This window comes from Schistocerca cancellata, chromosome 1, assembly GCF_023864275.1.
Source record: "Schistocerca cancellata isolate TAMUIC-IGC-003103 chromosome 1, iqSchCanc2.1, whole genome shotgun sequence".
In the NCBI taxonomy this organism is placed as follows: domain Eukaryota; kingdom Metazoa; phylum Arthropoda; class Insecta; order Orthoptera; family Acrididae; genus Schistocerca; species Schistocerca cancellata.
The window spans coordinates 445793248-445813320 of record NC_064626.1 but is presented as its reverse complement, the minus strand read 5'-3'; the positions used below and the strand labels follow the sequence as shown (position 1 = coordinate 445813320).

Here is a 20073-nt window from a genome sequence, read left to right as displayed (position 1 = left end):
ATCTGATGTGTTTTGAATTTGCAGTACAAAGTGACATTTTAAGATGTAGCAACTTCTTATATTTCCTAAAATACACACTGAACAGCAGTTTACATCATATAAATTAATTTTGACTGAAGTTAATCATTTGTGAAGGATAAGGTCCTTTAAGACCCGGTTTTTCAGCACACTCTTTGTCCCTCTATGTGAAGTTTGTCATCACTCTCTCCAACATGTTTTGGCATATAACACAAGTGTCTCTCTCAGTATCATCCTTTAACTGAAGCACAGTACATGGCTTATTGATATACACTTTGTTCTTGAGGAAACCTCAGAGCGGGGCAACCAGTCAACAACTCTTCTGTTGGATATCACTTTCCATGGAAACAAATTCCTTACTTTGGCCGTACACATATTCAAACTGGGAGCTGTTACAGCGTCTTACTGAAACCAAACATTTCTAAGATTTATACCAAGGTGATGAAGTTCCAGAACCAGAAATTCATGCAACATAGTGAAAAACCACTCAGACTTACAGTGATGGCTCTCCCATTTTCTTCATAGAAATAATGCACTATGGCACCAGATTTCCCTAATCTAGCCCACGCTGTAACTTGTGTCACAGTGCAGTAGGTGCTGGTGCAGTTGGTGAGGGTTGTTCCAGAACCAATAACGGCAGTTTTGTTTGATACCTCTACCATGTAGGAAAAAATGAGCTTCATCTGATGTTAAAATCACAATCCCACATTCTTCGGCTCAATATAAAACAGGTCTCACAAAAGTTCTCAACCCATAGCGGAATGGTATTGCAGGCTGGAGCTGCATCATTACATGGAATGTTGTATTGGAGATGGAACTACCTCCAAGTGGTATTCACACATTCTGTGTTTTTAAAGAGCATCTGTATGATGAAAACATGGTGTTGCACAGTCCACATTTTTTTCGTAACTAAACCGCTAATGTAGGAGAAAACAATTATCCCAAGCATGCCCCTCCACTACACTGACACATCTGCTCTACTAGAGTCAAAAAAGCCATGTAACTCTGACGCACCATGTATTATCCATCATCTGCTGTTTTAGTCTATCTTTCATAAAGCAGAATGTAAATGTTTTTCATTAGGAAAAATGTCAAAGCCAATCAAATGAATCTGTTTTCCACAGTCAAACAGTGGAAACTCCAGGTAGGAATATCAACAATGTAGGAAAACATAGATTGCTACAATTTAAAGCATACAGGCACAATTAAAAGACACTCATTTATAGCTTTTGGCCACAGCCTTCATCAGTACACACACACACACACACACACACACACACAAAAAGCATCTCAAGCCAGAATGCATTCTGGCCCAAGGTACTGTAGTTGGCAGTCGTGTGTGCAGGTGTGCTTGTTTGCTGTCTTGTGTGTGTGTGTGTGTGTGTGTGTGTGTGTGTGTGTGTGTGTGTGTGTGTTTACTGACAAAGGCTGTGAGTATCTTTTAATGGTGCCTGTCTGGAACTTAATGTGCCTTCTTTACTGTAAGTAGCAATCTATCTTCTCCTACATTGTTGTTTTCCACAATCATCATAAATAGATTTATTTGCTCTCACTTCCCATGAAAAGTCAAAGAAATTCATCAATCAGCACAGTAATTTTGTACAGTGTTACTAAACTTCGTATCTGTACAGACACGTACTTCCTTCAAAGACCTTAAGCTCAGTAATAAGTGAATAAAACTTCATAAACACTAAACGAGGGAAAAAATATCAAATGTCCATCCTACAGCTGTGATACTGACAGCAGCAGAGATGAATTTTCACAGGTAAAGCATGTGTCAGTATATACTGTTTTGCAAGCTGAATCTAGTGCAGAACAGAGGGTAACATACTTACCACACATGGAAGGGTAAACCTCATCCGTAGCTCATCATGTACATATTATCCCAGTCAGTGATGACAAAAAAAGTCGAGTAATTACAAATTTTTGTGCAGTGTAAGGCAGAGTGTTACGAACAATATACTAAAAATTCTCACCGGTGGGACGTGAGCATGCCTTGTGGAGGGGCATTTAAAGGTCACTTTTTTATGTTTTTCTGTAATAACTTGAAAACTTTAGCTTCTGGCAAAAATGTTCCCCAATACAAAATTGAACTACATTAAATTTCCCAAAAAAAAAAAAATTATTATTATTGAGTTGGTGCATAAGTTTGTAGCATTTTCCACAAGTTAGATAAACACAACATATATACATAAGAAACTTCAGTCATCAATAATATATTCTCCTTCGCTATTTGCAACAGTCTGCCAATGGTGGCATGACTGTTCGATTCTGCAACTGAAAAAAATCACGTGATTTTGAGGTGAAGGAGATGAAGAACTCATCAAGCCGTGTTTGGAGTGCATTTTCATCCAGAAAGGAAGTTCCTTGAAGGTAATTCAATATAGAACAGAAAAGCCGAAAATCTGATGGGGCAAAATCAGATGAATAAGGAGGGTGCAGAATGAGTTCCCAACCCAACTCCTGCGTCGTGTTTTTTGTCAGTTTAGAGGAATATGGGCTGGTGTTGTTGTGGAGTAGCATAATTTCACACAGTCTCCTGGTTATTGTCCATGGATTTCACCTGCAGGATGCCTCAGTTGTTGACAATAAATGTCAGCAGTGATGGTTATACCTCAGGAAAGGAATTCACAGTACACCACACCGTCACTGTTCCATCGGATGCATATCTTTTGTGGATACATGCAGGTCTGTGTCCTGGGAGTTGCTGCTTTGTTTGGACTAAACCATTCCTTTCTTTTCCTTATGTTAACATTATTGTTGATGAGTCAGTTGATGACGAGCAAGCAGAGATGCACATATTGGCCACCCACTGAGTTTTGTGATTTTGACATAGAGCACGAGTACTCATACAGTCAATTTTTGAATCTTCCCCATTGCATGCAAATGTTGCACGAAGTTGGAATGATCAATAGTTCACCATGTTTGCCAGTTCTTGAGTACACTGGTGTAGATCATTGTGGATTAGTGCGTTCAAACGATCTTCGTCAAATCCCAGAAGTCTTCCTGAACGTGGAGAGTCACTAATGTCAAAATGATCCTCATTATCTAGCGTCCACAGCTCCATATGACAAAATGACAGTATGTAAACTCAAATAGTAACAATAAACTATAAATAAATGACAGTCTATAAATAAATCCATGGTAGCCGGAATATCAACTCAACTTACAAAACAAAAACACTACAAACTTATGCACCACAGTAATAAAAGTAGTGTTTTAATGGTATAAAATTAAAGTTTACTATTACGTGGAATGAGTCAAGAACAAATATTAAATTGTGTACCACATCTAAGTGCAGGGTATTAGGAGGGGTATGTATGAGAGGTCAGAAAAGGGGAGGGAGTGGGTGGGGGCGAGGTGTTGGAAAACAGACAAGTAAGGGAAGTCAGGTTGCCAGAATGTTGTCATGCATTACTCTCCTTTGTAGATGTGTGAACCGGAGAACAAAGCAATGCTGACTCTTTCTCAACTCCCCTTATGAAATAGTGGTGGACAGACGCTCTAGGGGGGGGGGGGGTGTATTTTCCACAAAGTGTGTTAGAGGGGTTGTATATTCGATGCAGTGTGTTGAATACATATATGAGTTACTAAAAATAATGGGGAAATTGAGTCTTTGTCATCCTGTACGGCAGTTGGAGTGTTCTTTCGTGAAAGTCATCTACCATCATGAGTGCTGCTTGCTTTTCAGTTTGAAAAAAGGACTAACCTCCCCAACATTTTCTGTGCACAACTCCATCTAAGTAGACAAAATAACTTAACTGAGCTCGTGTTTATATAGTAGAGTTATTTTTTGTTTATTATGTAAGTACTTATTTGCTGTTGTTAAATGAACATTTATGTAAAATACATTCCAGTTAACAGTGGGTGACAAGTTCTTGTAGTGGTTCACCTCCATTTTTTATTTCATTTGTTATCCTCGGTGTCGACATACTGCGTTGCTGTGCTGGCTGAAAAACGGGGTTTGTAATTCTGACACCGACTACTGTAAATAATGTAGCCGACAAGTGCACAGTTGCATTTCACAGTACTTTAATATCACTGTTCACAACCCCTCAGTAACATACAGTTATTTGGCCATTGCACTACTGTTTATCTTTCCATACGCCTCATTAATAGGTTGCAGGCGAACATCCACATACTGCTACAATAGTTTCGTGATGTACATCTACGAGCAGTAAAAACCTAACCACAAAGTTCACAGTTCTTGAATAATAAACAGGCAGATATGGAAACAGACAATGTCATTGTTTTTACACACACGGCCTATTGGTGTAACACTTATTTTACTGTTAAGTCGATGTATTGTTGTTGTTCTAACCAAAACAGGTTTCTCGTCTGAAACTCGGCCTTGGAATGACTGTCTCGTGACCAAAAATCAGGCCCTTACGTATCATCACAATAATAGGTACTGAAATTTCACATTTCTTGATGTTTAATTACAATTAAAACTTAACTCATTTGATTAACTGAATACATCGAAAAATTGGTTCTTTTTAACAGTTTCTTCTACTGCACAAGTTAGGTCGAATTATTTGTCTAAATCATAAAATTAACATACATAGTTACGCAAACAATACTTTTGACAAAACTGTTAATTACTTTGGAATTGCCGGCCGGAGTGGCCGAGCGGTTCTAGATGCTACAGTCTGTAACCACACAACCACTACGGTCGCAGGTTCGAATCCTGCCTTGGACATGGATGTGTGTGATGTCCTTAGGTTAGTTAGGTTTAAGTAGTTCTAAGTTCTAGGGGACTGATGACTTGAGAAGTTAAGTCCCATAGTGCACAGAGCCATTTGAACCATTTTTACCTTGGAATTAATTAAGGGCTGGCTTTGCTAACATGTTTTCGCATAGAGCCAGATAGATCCTTTAAGATTACTGTTAGTTGTTCCTCCAAATGTTTATAATTAGTACAGGATTTATATTTGTTTGTAAGTCAACAATAGAATTTAAGTTATGAAACAATTATTGATTTTGCCCTATAATAAAAGATACTAACTAGGAATAGTCAAAATAAATTAGAAAAACAATTACATACATAAAACTAATCACGAAATTAGATCTAGTGTTATATTCTTTAAAACTGGGGGTCAGCCTTTCTCTTTTATGGAAATGCAAATAATATTCACCTATGTTAATGGTAATTAGTTAAAATTGAAAAAATGAATTTTAAGGAGGCAGATGGCAAAATAAGAGGGGAAGTAAAAATATCCCAGCTTGCTTCGTCACATGTGTAACTTTTAACTGTGATGTTGTCAGTGATCTATTGCTGTTGGTGGAAAACCGATTGGCTCTGTTAAGGTCATTTACAATGTATTGTAAAGTCTTGTAATTGTGCGATAGTCACTTAGTGGTCAATTAATGACGGACCAGAAAATTGCTGCACTTCCATCACCATTAATTGTGTTCATTTATTTTATTTACTTCTTCATCTATAGTACAGTAGTTTCAGACATGTTAGAAATGTTATAGAAATAATATATAAAACATTAACAAAGTAGCATAGGACTAGGCGAGGATAGGGCAGGAAATTGGTCATGATCTAATCAAGGGTTTCATCCCAGCATTCACATTAGCAACTTGAGGAAACTATGGAAAACCCAACTCAGGCTGGCCGGATGGGTAATAAACCCCAGTCCTCCTGAATACAAATCCATTACCTTAAGACTGGTGTAGCCACATCACACAGTACGTGATTAGTAAGGGAATCACATAATCTGCATTGTGAGTGCCACATGCACAAGAACTAAATCAATAAACAAGAAATTTTGAAAATACAAACACTACTGGAAATGTTTAAAAACATGAAAACATTACATAAGGCTGCTGGAAAGTACAGTATGCGTATTAAGGAAATCGGACTTTGTACTGCTCCTCGGTGGTGGTGTGTCTGCTAAATTATATTTGCTGTGCTAGCCGACAACACCTGCTAAAGCGACTACTATTTATCAGTGTGTCAAACCTGGGTGGGATGGCGCTGATACACAGAGATGACAAGTGTATTAAAACGCGTAGCGACACCATAGAGTTCCGCAACGCCATTTACTATATCAGCTATCTGCAAGTAGTTGTGAGGATGGAAGGTTTAACCAAATGCTTACCACTTGCACAATAGCTAACGCCGAATATGCAACTGGACCACCACTAGTACAAATGGGTTCTGGTTTTATCGGCTAGTGTTAGCTCCCGACTGGAACTTTTAGTTAACGCATCTGACTATCACAAGATTTTACAGGTTCGGCCAGCAAGCTAACACCAAAAGTAATCTACTAGGCAATGGAATCAAACAGAAACTACTAGTCTGATTAGGATGCGCTACTTAAGTCAATTAAACTCAACTCACTGTGATGTGCCACACTTCACAGCAGCGTGATCGGAAACCCCACTTATATAACCGAACACTCCAACACTGATACCTTGGATTTATCTTATCTTTTTCCCAGCTTGAAAACTATCCAACGTGGAGTTTAAGCGTTCCTTTTAATAGAACCCCACTGAAGCAATCAATCTAGACTGAACTTTCTTAGCTACCAGTTTAAGTTAGTTTCATTTTCGTAAGAGCACGCCAGCTAAATAATTACATTGAATCGTTGCTAGTCGGAGATTATTAATCCTATACAGTCACTGCACTGCAGCTCTATCCTTGCTTATTTCTTTTTACGAACACACGCAATGGATAATGCTATTTGCACTCTATCAATGATAATGATTTATGCTACAACCTTCATAGTTTATTAATTCCCCATAACTTAACTTTTCCACTTTTTATTGCTTAAACAATCAGACAAAAACCTCTTTCATATAATTCAAGCCGAACTTTACGCAATTATCGTAACAAACTCTCAGTGTGATTTATCTTTCACTTTAATATTTAACTTTTTTATTTTTTATTTATTTATTTATTTATTTAACTCTTTTTTTTCCAAAGATTCTGTTATATTTTCAAGATATGGGGAGAAATGATAACACGAGACACCAATTTTTACTTTATCAAGCATAGGGCCTGAGCATCTTTTTATTTAGCGATTTTCTTAATTTTCAATGGCTCCGCAAAGTTTCGTCAGGCATGAGTGCTGGTGGTAAACTGCTTCCCCACTAAGCGGAAGCTAGTAAAAAAAAGAAAAAAAATACCTAAGCGTCACCGTCACTTTAAAGTATCATTAATATTCACTCACATCAAAGCAAATCTTTCCCTGTTCAGGCATCGACATACGTGGACCCTCTACCAAATTTAAAACAGTCAGCACTCACAATTTCAAAGAGACAATTATTGTGCTCTACTCATTTAATAGGTCTTTGTTCTGTCAGTTTTGTCGGATGGAAAATTACTATTACACCAATTCACGCGTGTCACAAAGTATCTGACACAGATTGGTTCTCCCGTTTACATTAATCAAACTAGGATGTCCGATCTCACAATAATTACACGATAATCACAGGCCACACTTCAATTTGAGAGTTCTTTAAGCCGGGGATTCTATTGCCTTAGGACTTCCCCCACAATTACAACCAATACAGTCGCACACTCACGCCAAAGCTTCAGTAAATCCTTATTATAGAAGCGGCAACGGCACATGTAACTTTGTGCTTACAATAGTACCTCCCGCCGCGGAAGTCGAACACGCATCCATAGAGGGCTCCGTGTCCGCGGCGGCTATTCTGCGCAGCGGCTCTTGCGCAGCAAGGGTGCCACCGCTACGCCACATGCAGACAGTGGCCAATAGCCACTCCCTCCAGTTTCATATATAGGGACCCGCTCTGCCCTAGTCCAGTCAGTCTGGTACTCGCTCTGGATTGCGTCTATATCTCGGCAGTACTGCGTTCTGGTCATTGCTCGTTGTTGACGTTTGCGTGGCTCTGGTTCCGAGTGGATTTACTGTTGGTGTTTGGTGTTGTGTTTTCTATAAGCCTCCATTGTTTGTCTCTTCCTTGTTGTGTCGGTCTTTGTCGGTTGTTGTTGGTTGTCATTGGTTGTCGTTGGTATGTCGTCCGACTCGTCCTTGTGTTTACCCGGTCGTGCGTGCTCCACCGCCGGCGCCTTCCCCGCCTGACAGCTCCGATCCGCAGCCCAAGGTGTTCCCGCGGTTGGTTTTGGTTACTACATTTACCCTTATTATACCAATCACTCACAAAGTCTTTGCGTGAAGGCGATACCAAATACACACAATCAAGACTGAAAAGAACCTCCCCTTAGCACGAGATACGGAACGCCTGATTGCGAGTAACCCTAAGGTTAGCTCGACCAAACTTCACACTATCACTGATCACATGAAAACGCGAGAAAAACCCTTCTCTTAGCATGTCTCACAATGAGTTACTCTTTTAAAGCAAACTCCAAATATCATCACACATCCCACTACCGATTGCGAACAATACACCTCGCGCAATAATTACATATAACTTCCCATGTAGGCCAAAACCCCATCACGGTTTAGAAGCCCAAATCCGCGATTAAATCACTTGAGCGCCAACTCCAAATAGGCTTACACTTCCCAAGTGTTACGAACTGACTGACGTTACCCCATGACCTCAGTGGTGACTAACTCCCTGATGCCGCAAATGTAACTTTCTACACGAGATCTCAATGGTAACTCCTCTTGAAACTAGGGAAAAAACCAAGAACCAGAATTTTTGAACAAACAAACATGTGACGTTAATTTTCTCTTTAACACAACTTTCATTATTAGATGCTTTCATTCCTCTTCAATAGCGGCCAGCTGCGCATCAGTTGATATCTTTGCCGCGCGCCACACTGCTGCTATCGTCATGGTCGCGTGACATCTCTGGCCGCAACAGGCTCCGCTGCATATGCTCTTTCTACAACATAATTTTGACAACATTTTGAGAAGCAAATACAAATAAAATTAAGCCGCCCCCCCTTTTTTTTTAAGTCAAAATTGACACTTCGATAATAAGTTGAGGCGACTTACATATTTAATGCCACATACGTATACCACTCACACTACTTTTCAATTTTGGGTTACTACAACTTATGTTGAAATATATGAAGTTTCATAACACGTGGATGACATACTTCTATTGCAGAGGGAGCCAATTTAAGCTCCTGTTAGAAATAGGGAAATCTTAGGTGGAAGCTGGGATAGTGCATTTGATATCCATCATGTTGTGAAAAATGTTCCAGCCATTGATAGTCCAGACTGTGAAATCAACTTCATTGAATACAAGGTCTGTTCAGAAAATTCCAGAACTTTGTCCACAAAATTTTTCTATGCTTACCTTTTACTTATTGTACATAGTCGCCTCCTAAATACTCTCCTCCACAATTGGTACAATATTCCCAGTGCTATTACCACTTTTTAAAGCAGTCTGGGTATATCTCGCACTGGATCACGTGAAGTGCTGTCAACAGATTTTCCTTTATCTCATCTGTCATTGCAAATCTTCGTCCTTTCAAAGGGGTTTCAACTTTGGAAATAAAAAAAAGTCTACAGGGGCCAGGTCTGGAGTACAGAGGAGGAGGCATCACAGTGATTTCATTTTTTTGTGCAATAGTCATGCACCAACAGAGATAAGAGTGTGGTGTCAACAATGAATTGTCTGGTCACATTTGAAGTTGTTTCCTTCTCACATTTTCTCGCAGACATCACAATAAGTCCTGAGAGTACCATCGATTGACAGTTTGTCCCTATGGCGTGAATTCATGATGAACAAATCCTTCAGAGTTAAAGAAAACTATCAGCATTGTTTTGACATTTTACCTTACCTGAAGAGCTTTTTTGGTCTTGGTGAACCTTTCCCAACCTATTGTGAAACCTGAACCTTGCTTTCAACATTGTAATTGTAGACCCATGTCTCATCACCAGTTATGATTCTCCTAAGGATCATCTCATCCTCATTTGCCAATCCAAAAGCTCTTCATAAATTATGAGGCGAAGGTCTTTCTGGTCTTGATTCATTAGCCGTGGGAGAGATTGGTACAACATGATGCATTCCGAGATTCTATCTCAGGATTTCATGACATAGTCCAACTGAAATGTTACATTCATCTGCAACCCTCTCAGATGGTCAGTCATCAATTGGCAAGCAAAGTTTCATTGACATTCCTGATGTGAGGGAGACATTGAAGGGCTTTCTGGATGAGGGTCATCTTTAACTTCCATCTGGCCATTTCTAAACCATGTGAAACATTTGTAACATAGAGTATGGCTTAAGCACTCATCGCTGTAGGCTTCCTGCATCATTTGGTGTGTCTCTGTAAAGGTTTTCTTCGGTTTCAAGCAAAATTTAATGCAGATGCTTTTCTACTCCAACTCTGCCATCTTGAAATTTGGAAACTGTGTGACACAACATTCTACTCAATACAGCACTGAACAATAAGTAACAGCTTTGTTTACATAATAGCTAATTTGACAACAATGAAACTTCTGGCAGTTACACATTAAACACAGATGTGTGCAGCTATGCCAACTTTATCTCATTCCAACACACCATTGGTGTAAAATCACGAATGTTCCAGAATTTTTTGAACAGACCTCGTTGACAGTGTTATCATGTTACACTTGGGACATACCTTTCCATATGGTAGACAGTCGACAACTCCAGCTGTGGACCTTTTTTTATATAATAGCTAACTTAACAACTGGAAATAAGTACTTGCCCAATAAACTGAAAATGATTCCACTACATAAACATGATCTCGTTGAATTTATTTTGTGTACTTAAATGAGAAAACTGGATAGGAAATGCTGATGAAGTATAGTCTGCCTGTAGACTAAAAATCTAGCTACATTCTTGGTGAGGGAAGTTGCCTTTCCTAGAAGAATTCTATAGCTGCAGTATGACTAAGGATCAGTGTCTCTCATACTAGTGTAGAACACCATGCAGAGATTTATGCAGATTCTGTCTGTATGTGTTACTCGTGTTAGCATTTCCTGTATTCCATGTAATGTTAACACAATTAGTGGAAAATAAACACCCCTGCGCATTGCCAGTAGTTCATAAGGCCAGCTGTAGAGGGGTCAGTATAGCTTTGTGAAACACCCCATAGTTGCTTTTTGAGAAATTGTGAGCTAGAGAGAGTGGAGACTCACCTGCTCATTCTTTTGTTTGCGGACCTACAAAGGAGGGAATTGCATGACCTCAATCCAGTGACCTGTCTTCCCTCGTGCATCTCCCCCTACACCACCTGCCCATGCAACGATCCGTCACACACCCGGAACACAATTTGTCTCTTAATATGGTTCTACCATATGTAAATGGGATAGACACATTTAATACTTCCAGAAAGGCAAAGGTCCCAAGTTCGAATCTCGGTCCAGCACACAGTTTTAATCTGCCAGGAAGTTTCATTCAATTTTTGGTCTTAACACACTTCATTTGACAATAAACATTAACTTTACACTATTAAAACACTATTTTAATACTCTGTGATTTTTCAATCCCCTGCAGCATGTTAACTGCTAGTCATAGAGAAAAAATGAAAAAGAAGTTTGTTTTACAAAATTTAATTTTGTACTGAAAAACGTTTCTATGGAAGCCGCAGTTTTTGAGTTGTTCAGGAAAAGCATAAAAAGGTGACCTTTAAATGCTTCCACCTTCATTCACACACACACACACACACACACACACACACACACACACACACACACACACACACACACAGCCAGTCAGGATTTTTGATATCTTGTTCATGACACTCCCTCCTACCAGTTTACAAAAATCAGCAACTACACAATATTTCTCCCAGATTTTCTTTATTGACTGGAAGGTATGCAAGGCTAGAAAATAATCAGAAATTGCAAAGCCTTATACAAACGTTAAGTACTTCAGACGAGTTCTCATGTAGATGATGTGGTACTTAGAGTGACTTTTAGAACAGTATTATCTAGGGAAATTTCACATTGATTCTCTTATGACTGAGCGACTGATATAATATAGCACTGTATCTCCTACAGCTCAAAGAATTCAGTGATGTTGCGAGCAGTTATAGGACACTTGTTGCTTTGTAAGAGGAAATCCAAAAGTTCTTATTCAAGGTGTAAATGCTTTCAACAGAGCTATGTAAGTAGTGCACTGACACTTGTGTTTCAAACTGAATTGCTGTGAACCCTTCATGATAGCAGTAAACAGCAACATTTAGTTTTCTTAATTCATTCTGGATATGGAAGGAAGATAATTTTTTTTCACATTTAGTGTTCAGTGATTTTTCCGTTTAAGTGGGAAAATGAACAGTCACAACATAAGAATATGGAGAACAGAGCAGCTATAGACCATAGTCTAGCATGAGAGATGCTCGCGTGTTTTGTACCATTTCCCAAGAAAAGATTTACAGTCCTTATTTTTTTTTGGAGGAGAGACAGTTACAGAAACTGTTTGGCTTTTTACACAGTTACAAAAGCACATTGAAAATCTCATTTTTCAGCAGGCCAGAGCACCTTTGCTCACTCTAACAGCATTTTTAACAATGTTCAACAGTGGATTGGCTGGAAGGAGCATATGGATCTTGCATTGTACCATTGGTTCCCAAGGTCACCATCTCATGGGGATATTTTAAAAGGAAGCTGTGCCTTTGCACCTCCCCTTTCAACAGCTTTGGGTAAACTGTGACACTGCATAGCAACGGTAGTGAATGCAGTAACACCTAGACATTCTCAGAAATGATGAGACAACTTTGTCTGATGTCAGGACATGTGTTGTGCATCTGGTGAAGGACGCATTGAATATTTATGATCAGTAAATGAAAACTTTGCTTCCTAACGTAATTGTAAAAAGTGCCCCAAGTTTGTAGGTGCAAGCATATAAACAATAAAGCCTAGTAAAATTAGATTTTTTCAATATATATTTCATACCCTAAGTGTGTGCTAAAATATGCCCCAAGTTTCTGTGTTCATTCATGTAGTGTTATGGAAGTGGACGGAGTTTTTTGAAATATTCTGTTACCAGGAAGATGGTGATTTGGCTGCCAGAGTCTTATTTAAATAATTGATGGATGTTATAGTACACTTTGAATATCATAAAAAAGATTCCAGTGTGATTTTTTTCCACTGAATGGTCCAGTATTGCCATTTCTAAAGGGAAGCCATTAGGTAGAATGGCACATGAATGTCAACAGTGACTCTTGAATTGGTTTGCTAAAGGAAACATTTGGGTATTGGTTTATATTGCTGAGAAGCACTGCCGCTTTGGCATTTTGGTAATTCTTTCTTAAAGGTAGCCATTTCATGGTCAGAAGGCTCGGACGAGTACCTTCAAGACACACAAATGAAGACATCTGTATTAGGAACTTTTGTTCTCTACATGAATATTCAACTTACAGTGCAGTAAAGGACGATTTAGTGGTAATGCTTCCCTTTTTCCGTATGATTTATTGTGTGCTTTAAACAGGGAATCAGTGACAGTTAACATATTAATAGTGTGAATTGTCCAGTATTTCAACAGAGCTGTTAATTTGTGTTCACAAGATATCAACTGGTTTCATTCATTATGTTCTTGATTGCTGCTTTTCCCCTTATTTGAATATAATGCAGAGTTAACCACTAGATCAAGCAGCTGGTAGCCTTCAGTTTATTGTTAGAATACTGGTGAAGTGCAATCAGTCTACAAAGGAGATTGCTTACAAATCACTTGTGTGACCGGTTGTAGAATATTGGTCAGGTGTTTGGGACCCATACCAAATAGGACTGACAGGGGTTACTGAACATGTACAGAGAACAATAGCACAAATGGTCACAGGTTTGTTTGACCCATGTGAGAGAGTCACAGACATACTGAAGAAAGTGAACTGGCAGACTCTTGAAGATAGACATAAACTACCCCAAGAAAGTCTATTAGTAAAGTTTCAAGAACCGTTGTTAAAGGCTGACTGTAGGAATATATTACTAGCCCCTATGTATTGCCCACATAGGGATCGTGAGGATAAGATTAGAATAATTGCGGCACGCACAGAGGCATTCAAACAATCCTGCTTCCCACAATCCATATAAGAATGGAATGGGAAGCAACCATAGTAACTGGTACAGTGGGGCGTACCTTCTGCCATGCACTTCATTGTGGTTTGCAGAGTATAGCTGTGTATGTAGGTGTCATGAGAAATAGAACCCCAGTATAAAAGGAGTCGGGGAGTATAGTTTTTTCTGCAGAGAAACAGTAACAGCAGAACAGGTCAGTCAGGAGAGTAAGGTGACATCAAATGTGGACAAGTCAGTGGATGCATAACAGATCTGTCAGGAATATTACAACCCTACTAAAGCTGCCAAAGACTATGGTTGGTGACGTGATTATTAAATAGAACCACAAAGGAACAACCACAGTTAAACTAAGACCAAGTAGACCTCATGTACCGATGGATAGGGACTGTTGAGCACTGTGGAGAGTGGTTGTAAGAAACTACATGAAATCAGGGGAAGGAATCACTCAAGAGTTTTTAGAGCCCAGCTAACACAATGACTGTGCATAGTGAGTTAAAATGAATGGGGAGTGCAATGTTTGAGTGGCCCCTCATGAACCACAAATTTCTGTAGTCAGTGATAAATGACGCTTGAGTGACACCACTGAACAGTGGATGACTGGAAACTAGTGATTTGGAGCGATGAGTCACACTTTCCTCAGTTGCAATCCAATCAAAAGTTTCAGCGAACGGAAAAAGTTACCTGCCATCATGTGTTAGTACCAACTGTGATGCTCAATGGTGATGGTGTTACAATATGGGGTGTTTTTCATGGTTAGGAAGCAGTTCTCATAATAGTGTTTAAGAAAGTGCTGAATGCAGAAGAATATGAACACATTTTACAGAATTCTGTGCTGTGTACAGCATAAGAACAATCCAGAGACAATGATTGTATCAGCATGATAATGCACCATATAATAAAGCGGTAAATAGAAGGCAGTGAGGCGCAACGTGAACCCAGTGATCCCTCTGGGATGAGTTAGAACATCGACTTTGTTCCAGGCCCCATCATGCAACTTCAATCTGGTTTCAGCTCTTGAAGAAGCATGGGTTCCACAGACATTGAGACACCTCATTGAAAGTGTCCCCAGCAGAGTTCAAACTTTCATAAAGGTCAAGGGTGAACACATCCCATACTGTTGTAAACTAATAGTTGTATGTGTACTTCTTATCAGACAGTGTAAATTGTGAGAATATTAGTGACTCAATTATCAAAATATATGTCCAGTATTGACCCATTTCATAAGATTTTTGTACCGATACTTTATTATTGTCAAGTTGCTGTGAAATTCCATAACAAGCAAGTACCCTCAAGGATCTTCACTTCTGAATAGTTTTGGCTGACTGACTTGGAAATAATTTAAGTCAATACTCGAAAATTCAACAGTGAAACCTCTTCATTGACTCCAGTGTTACTACCCCCACCCCCAATTTCCTATATAAATGCAAAATTGATGTAACTCTCAGCTCTGTTTTGCCCGTATTTTATTTTCAAGCACAGTTACCATTTGTGACTCAGTCTGTGGAGACCTTTTCTTTTATATATTTAGGTGTCATTATGCATTCGTGTGGAGAAACAAATTTCTTTACTTTATTTTTAATGACCATTGAAGCTCAGAAGTTTACCTTTGCTCATTTTTGTTCTAATTTTTATTCTGCGTGCTAAATCATTGGGTGTCTTATTTAAGTTTTTGAAGATACATTGTGCTATGTTGACTGCCCATATAATTGCCTGGGAACATAACTAGTAAAGATCTTTCATGATTTTGTAGCTCATATCATGAGCTAATAGAGAAATATAGCATGCCTAAGTGTAAATTAAAAGGTATTAGGCAAGTAAAAAACATTAGGCTCAACTACTTAGCAGAGCTGTGATATGGACAAATAAGTACCTCTCATATTCTCTCTCTCTCTCTCTCTCTCTCTCTCTCTCTCTCTCTCTGTGTGTGTGTGTGTGTGTGTGTGTGTGTGTGTGTGTGAACAACCTAAGTTATTGAGCAATATTTTTTCATGTGTTGTAACTATTTAGCTACCTCATTTGTGGATGTTATCAACAGTGCTCATATAGTAATAGACATCTCTGCTAACATACATAAAATTAACACATTTATTACCATTCTGCTTCTTATAGGGTTTGTCTCAAGAGGAGCTGAAAGAGTACTCTATGCAGAAGGCAAAGTTAAAACAGACTGAAGATGCCCAGTCATCAGAAGATTCTGACACAGACGATGGCAGCAAAGAAAGTGATGGTTCAGAAAAAGTTTGTAAATTTACTCTTTTTCAAAATTCATTTATGAAGGGGCAGCTGTTTTCTCTCTCTCTCTCTCTCAGGCTTAAAACTTTTTCTCTTGCCAATATAACTTAAATGATAATTTAGTCCCACTGACAGTTTTTCATGTGATAGTTGAAACTAGTATGCAACATGTTTCAGTGGATGGTGACATACTAAGTAATAGTGACTTTTGAGGTAACTGCTAGTAAACTTATATGTGAATTAATTAGCAGCTAAATGTGGGTACACAGAAATGTGAGCAGGTGAGGGAAGAAAATAACATGGGCAGAACTGGCTTTTGTAACTTGAGGCAGCTGTATGACTATCAGAAAAATTTGACATAAGCTGACAGCTGCATTTTATTTGTTGCAGCTTTCATTTGCATTAATCAATATCTCATTAATGATTCTTTTGTCAAAACACATGACTGATTATTAGAATAATATTAAAAACAAAAGAAAGAAATGTGATCACTGTCCTGTAGCTAATTGATGTGTGGCACATACAAACATGCAAAAGTGCAGAGAAATTACTGGATTTCAAGCTATCACTCTTTTTCTAGTTAAAGTTTACACTGTACCCCACAAAAAGTTTACACTGTACCCCACACAGTGTAACAGACATCCAAATGCGTTCACCTTGACCATGAGTGTCTATGTGTGGAGAGATTATGCTTTTGTAGAAAAAGGGAGCTAGTAGAAAAGCTGGTACAGTATCTCTATTGTTATGCGTATGTATGCACCATGTGTCAGTCTGTTGTAGGTTAGTGGCTGCCTTTCCTCATTGTTATTTGTTGTTTCCATTCTTTTGTTATGTAGTTTTATGCAGTCCTACCATGCTTATAGAGAATCTGCTAAAATACCAGTTATGTTTAGTAGATGTCAAGTAAGAACACACGTCACTTAATCGATTTTGCTGTAAGCCATGGCCATTCATTTTGTTTTGCATTTCTTCTAGGACTCAGACTCTGATGCAAATTCATCATCGGACAGTGATAGTGACTCTGATGATTCAAGTGACTCAGATAGTGATGCTGAAAAGACAAAGGGAAGTGATGATTCATCTTCTATGACTTCTTCGAGTGATAGTGATTCAGAGTGATCTCTTGACTTCATCACTGTGTGTATATGAAGATTTGAGACTGAAAGGGGTTTTATTAAAAGAAAGGAAGAGAAAAATTTCTGTATGGGCCAGAATGGTGCTGTGGGGCAGATTTATGTCCCAGCTACAGCATGTTTAACAAGAAATATATTACATTGCTTGAAAGTGCAGCAATGTCAAACTTAGAATTATATTTTGTAACTAGACTGGTTGCTTGCTGTCAGTTTAGTCTCTCTAACCATGTAACTTCCTACCATGGTACATTCCACAGCAGAGAAATGAAAACATGGAATTTTATGAAAAAGTGTGTAGATATAACTTTTTTTTAAATATTTGTGAAGCAAAAAGAAAATTTAACTGTTCTGTAAATGGAAATATGTACAGTGCACCAACTTTATAAATGGCGCACAGGACAGGATTTTCGCTACCTGTACTCAATTGTCGTTAATGACTTGCACTAACACAACCTAGCTCACTCAGGCTAATGTTATTTACCTTGAGAAGGAACAGTGATGTGTTCTGTAAATGTTCACAAAAATTATGTGAGAGACTGTGGAACTTTGTAGGTGGAAGCTCTTCTTGACAATGTATATTGTCTGTTTTTCCACCTATCTGCAAATTCTTAGTCAAACTTTTGTGACCCTTCTTTTAACCCATCTCTCCTCTGTTCTGCTTTTTATCCATTTCCTCCTGTCTCACTTTTTTTCTGTTTTTTGTTACCAGTAACTGATTATCCTGCCTGCATCTAGTTTCTCCCTCTTTAAACCCCCTTGTCATTTCAGAATCTGTAGGATGCCTCTACCTACAAGAAATTTTTGTTAATTAGGTGATTGCCTTGTCCCATTAATTACTACTATTCTTTTGCCTCTGTTACTTAGAATAAAATTTATTCTACATCATTCTCCATCCCAGGGTGGTCTTCACCCTTACATTATCCTTTGATTAGGTTACAATTATTTAAAGGATCTTTGGCTTTTAAATGTTGCTGTCAGTCATCAACTTTTTTTATAAATATTGTCGTTTCATATATTTTTAAACATTTTTATTGCTTTATATTTTCCTATTTCTTCTGTGTATCTTCTTGTAAGAATGTAATTTTATATTTTGTAAACATTTAATCCACATGGCTATTTTAAGGTGTATAGTAAGACTGATGCGTACAAATCTGACCGAGATGTGCATCAGTGTCTTTACCTGGAGTGAAGGCTGAATATCTCGGATGCTCCATTACCTAATAAGTAAATGGAAATTTGTGTATATTGTCTGTCATAAAAGAATATTCTCTAAGTCAGTGACCTATTTTTATTTACCAATTTTGTAATTGTCTTGTGTAAATTATTGTATGTTAGATGTAAATATTTAATGGTACACTTCTGAAGTGCATTGTAATAGTTGGTAACTGATATGCTGAATTCAAGTACAAATCACTTTATGTCTAATTTCTGTATATTACTTCTGTTTACTTTCATGTCATAAAAATATTTCTAAGATTTATGTGTTGTATAAGGAATCACAAGCTTTTGTCTTAAAGCAGCTGTAAAAAGGAGATATAATTTAACGTTCATCAGACATAGTTTCTTTTATTTATTATATTAGGGGCACAATTTTTTTCTATAATAAAGTGTTTGTGTTTTAGCTGACCACCTTTACTATTCATTTTGGAATTTTTAAAGTGATTTAATGGATATGCTATTAGAATGGATCAAGTGAGGCACAAAACAGAACTGTTCTACACAACATTCATGACTTCAAAATGTTAATTTTTTTGTCAGGGAATTGTAATTTCAATCTCATACATCTTCATATGTCGAAACACTGTGCTAAGCATTTTAGTAAGTGGCATTCTACCTACAACGAAAACAGGATTATTCTAAAACAAAAAGTTTTCATTAAAATACATTTTTATGTGGTTGTGTGTTGTATTATGATGTGAGTTCATCTCTCTTACATGTTTGACAGCACTGTGGCCTAAATACTGTAAGCTTATTTCTGCAGTCTCTGTTGGAATATGCTGAAAAAGCATCATAATAATTCCAAATCTGAATTTAAATATTCTTACCAGGTGTTTGTATAGCTCTAGATGTCTCAACAAAGTGGTTCAGGGACAAAACAAGAGACAGCTGGAGTTGCACAGTTCTGGGAAAAAAAGGATTTGTGAACACTGCAAATGTCTTAAATCTGTATTTTTGCCCCATTGCTGGTATTAAAAAAATATTTTTTGCTGGGCTATTAATTGATTTTCAGAAGAATAATGTTCATTTACTGTAATGTTTTGAACATGGTGGTGAAATTACAGCATATTAGCTCTGAGATTTGAAATAATTTTTACCAGTCCACCAGAAAGCAGAGAGGAATTACTTATTTTGTAGGCTGCCGCCTCCCTCACCCCCCCCTCTCTCTCTCTCCCCCCCCTCTCCCCCTCTTCGCCCCTCCCCCTCCCCACCCCTCCCCCTCCCCACCCCTCTGTGTGTGTGTGTGTGTGTGTGTGTGTGTGTGTGTGTGTGTGTGTGTGTGGGTGGGTGGGTGGGCGCGCACGCGCGTGCTTGATTATATGTGTAGATCAAATGGTTTGAAATATTCAGTTCCCATTAATTACATATTTTCTTTACCCATCCTTTTTTCATGTGATTAAGAATTAGTTTTGTTTACCTGCTTGCATGTTAAATGGCAGTTGGTGTGAAACTAGCACTGCTTCCGCAAGTGTTTTCAGTTACCATTTTGTTCCTAGAATTGTACATGTACTTTCAAAACACTCCTGTTGCCAGCAGAA

General features: G+C 38.2%; 1 protein-coding gene across 7 annotated transcripts in view; it reads left to right on the top strand.

The window, feature by feature from the left end:
- The window catches only part of LOC126176655 (nucleolar transcription factor 1-A-like), a 204461-nt gene extending 184765 nt beyond the window's left edge, over window positions 1–19696 (top strand). For all 7 annotated transcript variants that reach the window (XM_049923844.1, XM_049923816.1, XM_049923850.1 and 4 more), the window contains 2 exons: window positions 16062–16190; window positions 17160–19696. In XM_049923844.1, coding sequence (XP_049779801.1) covers window positions 16062–16190; window positions 17160–17303 — 273 coding nt within the window. In that variant the 3' untranslated portion in view covers window positions 17304–19696. The remainder of the gene's footprint in view (window positions 1–16061; window positions 16191–17159) is intronic.
- The last annotated feature ends 377 nt before the right edge of the window (window positions 19697–20073 follow it).